Source organism: Antedon bifida, chromosome 3 (assembly GCF_963402885.1).
Source record: "Antedon bifida chromosome 3, ecAntBifi1.1, whole genome shotgun sequence".
In the NCBI taxonomy this organism is placed as follows: domain Eukaryota; kingdom Metazoa; phylum Echinodermata; class Crinoidea; order Comatulida; family Antedonidae; genus Antedon; species Antedon bifida.
The window spans coordinates 20,327,496-20,332,408 of NC_136228.1; the positions used below are offsets into that span (position 1 = coordinate 20,327,496).

General features: G+C 30.4%; 1 protein-coding gene across 1 annotated transcript; it reads left to right on the forward strand.

The window, feature by feature from the left end:
* Window positions 1–666: 666 nt before the first annotated feature.
* On the forward strand, window positions 667–2,709 carry LOC144837213 (uncharacterized). The gene is made up of 3 exons (XM_078692230.1): window positions 667–757; window positions 932–2,158; window positions 2,197–2,709. The coding sequence occupies exons 1-3, from the start codon at window positions 727–729 to the stop codon at window positions 2,700–2,702; spliced, it is 1,764 nt and encodes a 587-aa protein (XP_078548356.1). The 5' UTR covers window positions 667–726; the 3' UTR covers window positions 2,703–2,709.
* The last annotated feature ends 2,204 nt before the right edge of the window (window positions 2,710–4,913 follow it).

Genomic DNA, 4,913 nt, shown 5'->3' on the forward strand with positions numbered 1-4,913 from the left:
TATTCACACTGCCTACATTAAAAAAAATAATAATGTACAATATTTTTATATTTTAATCCATTTTTATATATTTATTGGTTTTATTATAGATTTTGATAATTCTGTTGTTACTGAAGCACAATCTGAAGGTAAGTCAAAGTCAAACCTTAGTTGTTAGTAGTGGCCAGATATAAATATGAATTCATTTTAAAACGTTTAAGATGAAGAAATCTGTGAGGATGAGAAAAAGCCGCCCCAACCAAGAATCAAACTCGGAACAATTTGCTTGATTTGCAGATGTCCTAACCATAATACAACTAAAGCTTACTCACTTACTTACTAATACTCAACTAGTTTGGATAGCAACTTTTTAACACCCTTAAAAATGTATTTAATTTTGCAGACTTCAATCAAGAAATTGGCAGTACATCCGATTTGCACCCACTTCTGTCATGTTTTATTCAGCATAAGTTGTCTGCCAGTGCAAGTAAAGCAATTATAAATACATTTAAGGAACTGGACCAAAATACCATTACAAATCTTACTTATGAAGCTGTGTGGAAGGATGTTGATTGTGGAAACGTTGAAGAAATACATTATTGTATGGTGTGTGAATCACGCTTTCCTTCAGATAAGAATATTGTCAGTTGTGCTTCCTGCCAATCTAATCGTTACGAGGGTGGGGATTTAGACCAACGAAAGAAAGGCCGCAGACCATTGCGTTATTTTCTTTTAGCAGATGTCAGCATGCAACTTAAGCAACTACTTGAAACACCAGGTTTGTACATGTTTTTCCTTTTATTTTAATCTCATAAAAATAAATAAGCATGTATGAAAATGTAAATGTTTAGTAAATCTATATGTAAAAAAATGCTAGTTTCAAATATACTTTCATATTCCTGTACTGATAATAGTAAAAAGTTTATCATTAATCAAAAATGTTTCTATTTAGGTATAATGGAGGATATTTTGGAAACAAAATCGAACCTAAGAGACAAATCTAACATCAGCGATATAACTGATGGAGCAGGATATAGACAGTTGCTTCAAGATGGAAATTTTTTAGCGGGTGAAAATAATACCAACATTACAGTTGTATTTAATACTGATGGCGTAAATCTGTTCAACTCCAGTAAAATTCATCTATGGCCAATATTTTTGGTGGTAAATGAATTGCGCCCTTGCTTGCGGTTTGCCAGAGACAACATAATATTAGCAGCTATTTGGCAGGGAAAAGGACATGTTCCTTATGATATTTTCATGGATACATTTAAAGAACAAATGAATAAACTGTATCAGGATGGCTTAAGTGTTATTCATAATGACAACTTCCTAACAGTAAAGGTTGCTGCTATTTGCGGTACAATGGATCTGCCTGCTAAGGCTGCTGTTTTAAAAATGGCGCAATATAACGGCCGTAATGCATGCATTACATGTAATGAAGAAGGCCAAAGAGTCAAACAAGGAAAAGGCACTGCAATGTCTTATCCTTACAGAAAGAAGTCGGAAAAGCCAGCTATAAGAAGTACTGATGAAGTGCTGTCTGCAATGAGTAATGGAACGAAAACAAATCAAGTCAAGGGATTTAAAGGGTTCAACTCGATTTACGATCTTAAAGGCTTCGATATTGTGATGGGTGTAGTTCCTGATTACATGCACTGTACACTACTGAGAGTGACAAAGGTACTTATGAAAAAGTGGTTTGATAGCAAGAACAGCAAGAAAGAATACTTTATTGGGAAACGTATTAAAACCGTTTCACAACGACTGTTACAAATTAAACCTCCATCGTTTATTGAAAGATTGCCTCGTAATCTGGAAAAACACTATGCAAACCTAAAGGCAACAGAGTATCAAGCCTGGTTACTGTTTTATAGCCTGCCATGTCTAGATGGCATTCTACCATCTAAATATCTTGATCACTTTGCTCTAATGTCTGAAGCGACCCATATTCTGCTTGGGGACAATATTAGTCCATCAATGTTTTGTAGAGCAGAGCTACTTTTGGAACAGTTTTACAATGATTTTGCAAAACTCTACGACAAGGGAACATGTGGTCTCAATGTTCACAATCTATGTGCCCATTTGACAGAGTATGCAAGACAATGGGGTCCAATATGGGCTTGGAGCTGTTTTTCCTTTGAAGATGCCAATGCATTTATTCTTGATGCCTCTCATGGTACAGGCAATGTCATGAAACAAATAGGGTAAAGGCAGCACAAGGCATTTTACGTAACTCAAAGATATCTAAAGAAAACAAATTTATAGAGGCCATCAACTGTAAAATTGCTGGTGCACTATCTCCTCTCCCTCTCAATTATGTCCATCTATTTAAACATTGTAATAAAAACTCTTTGAAACAGGCCAAGCGAATTGTTAAGGGTGGAGAAATTTTTCATTCTGCGGCCTACAGCAGAATGCAACGAAGATTATGTTATGCTGTTCTTCTAGAAGACAATTCACTTATATTAACGGACAGTTTCGTTTTGGACCAGGAATCAAATATTGTTTTTGGTGTAGGAAGTCCAATAGAGATGGTACCTTCATTTTTAAACGATTTAGTGGCTGGAGCACATATACAAGCAGTAAAAGTACTTTTAGATGTGAAGAAGGTTTTTGACGTTCAAAGAATACAAGAAAGTATGTTTTGTATGAAGATTACTAGTGATAAAATGTACATTTCTAGAGCGCCACACTTTCATGGACGCTCAGTTTTTAAATAGTTTAACACAGTGCCAGAAAGGTGCACTGTAGCAGAAATTGTTTGAATAAATTATAAATACGTTCCATATATCTTCTATTGTTAATTATATTATTATGGTAAATTATTTCTTCTATTGAAAAGATTGCTAAAAAAATTTGTTTTTGTAAATAAAATATCTTTGCTTTAAACTATGGTATATATTTATGTTTGAATACTCTTTATTTAAATGGCAGTACTGTATTGTACATTGTTTTCTTTTCGTGTTCAAATTCAAACTTGTAGTGCACAATTTTCATGAATTGTTGGCCATCAAATTGTTCATAAATAATTCATAAATTGTTCATGAATCATATCATGAACTTTTTATGAATATTTATTTTATCTTGAAAATTCATGATATGTTCATTGTTTATAAATAATGAATATTTTATGAATTGTTGCCATCAAATTGTTCATAAATAATTCATCATTTGTTCATGAATGATATCATGAACTTTTTATGAATATTGATTTGATCATGAAAATTCATGATATGTTCATTGTTTATAAATAATGAATATTTCATGAATTGTTGGCCATCAAATTGTTCATAAATAATTCATCATTTGATTATGAATTATATCATGAACTTTTTATGAATATTGATTTGATCATGAAATTTCATGATATGTTCATTGTTTATAAATAATGAATATTTTATGAATTGTTGGCCATCAAATTGTTCATAAACAATTCATCATTTGTTCATGAATTATATCATGAACTTTTTATGAATATATATTTTATCTTGAAAATTCATGATATGTTCATTGTTTATAAATAATGAATATTTCATGAATTGTTGCCATCAATAATTCATCATTTGTTCATGAATCATATCATGAACTTTGTATGAATATTGATTTGATCATGAAAATTCATGATATGTTCATTGTTTATAAATAATGAATATTTCATGAATTGTTGGCCATCAAATTGTTCATAAATAATTCATAAATTTGTTCATGAATTATATCATGAACTTTTTATGAATATTAATTTGTTCTTGAAAATTCATGATATGTTCATTGTTTATAAATAATGAATATTTTATGAATTGTTGGCCATCAAATTGTTCATAAATAATTCATCGTTTGTTCATGAATCATATCATGAACTTTGTATGAATATTGATTTGATCATGAAAATTCATGATATGTTCATTGTTTATAAATAATGAATATTTAATGAATTGTTGGCCATCAAATTGTTCATAAATAATTCATCATTTGTTCATGAATTATATCATGAACTTTTTATGAATATTAATTTGTTCTTGAAAATTCATGATATGTTCATTGTTTATAAATAATGAATATTTTATGAATTGTTGGCCATCAAATTGTTCATAAATAATTAATTGTTTGTTCATGAATCATATCATGAACTTTGTATGAATATTGATTTGATCATGAAAATTCATGATATGTTCATTGTTTATAAATAATGAATATTTCATGAATTGTTGGCCATCAAATTGTTCATCAATAATTCATCTTTTGTTCATGAATCATATCATGAACTTTTTATGAATATTAATTTGTTCTTGAAAATTCATGAAATGTTCATTGTTTATAAATAATGAATATTTTATGAATTGTTGGCCATCAAATTGTTCATAAATAATTCATCATTTGTACATGAATCATATCATGAACTTTTTTCAATAAAATGATGAACATTTCATGAAATGTATGGGTTCATGAAATTGTTCATTAATAATTCATTACAAATTCATGACTTATTCATCAAAATACGTGCACATGAACTATTCATGCATGTTCCATGAAGTACAAATGGCCCAATTGTTCATGAACTTTTATGAATGGTTCAATAAAGTGCATGAATTCATGAACAAATTTTCGCCGGGGATTAGCAAGTTTTTACAAGTTTAACGATAATTAGTTGTTCTAATTATTAGCACTATTCCATTTCGATATTAGCATTTACTTCATATTTTATTACGTTACTGTATGTTATCGTGTTTCAATTATTGTACAGTTGTATATATTATCGTCCTGAACTGGCCTACTAGGCTTTACACTGCGCATGTACTACGCGCTTCGTGTGGATATCGCGGCTTCTACACTCTGTATATAGTTTATTTACTTCAAGTCTAGGATACTTCCAGCTTTGGACATCGTTCGACTGCTACAGTACTCCATTACCGTATTCTAAATAGGGTAAGTAC

Coding starts and splice junctions, on each gene's coding strand:
- LOC144837213 (XM_078692230.1), top strand. CDS start 727: ATGCAACTTAAGCAACTACTTGAAACACCAG. Junction 758..931: donor GCAACTACTTGAAACACCAG/GTTTGTACATGT, acceptor GTTTCTATTTAG/GTATAATGGAGGATATTTTG. Junction 2,159..2,196: donor TATTCTTGATGCCTCTCATG/GTACAGGCAATG, acceptor GGGTAAAGGCAG/CACAAGGCATTTTACGTAAC.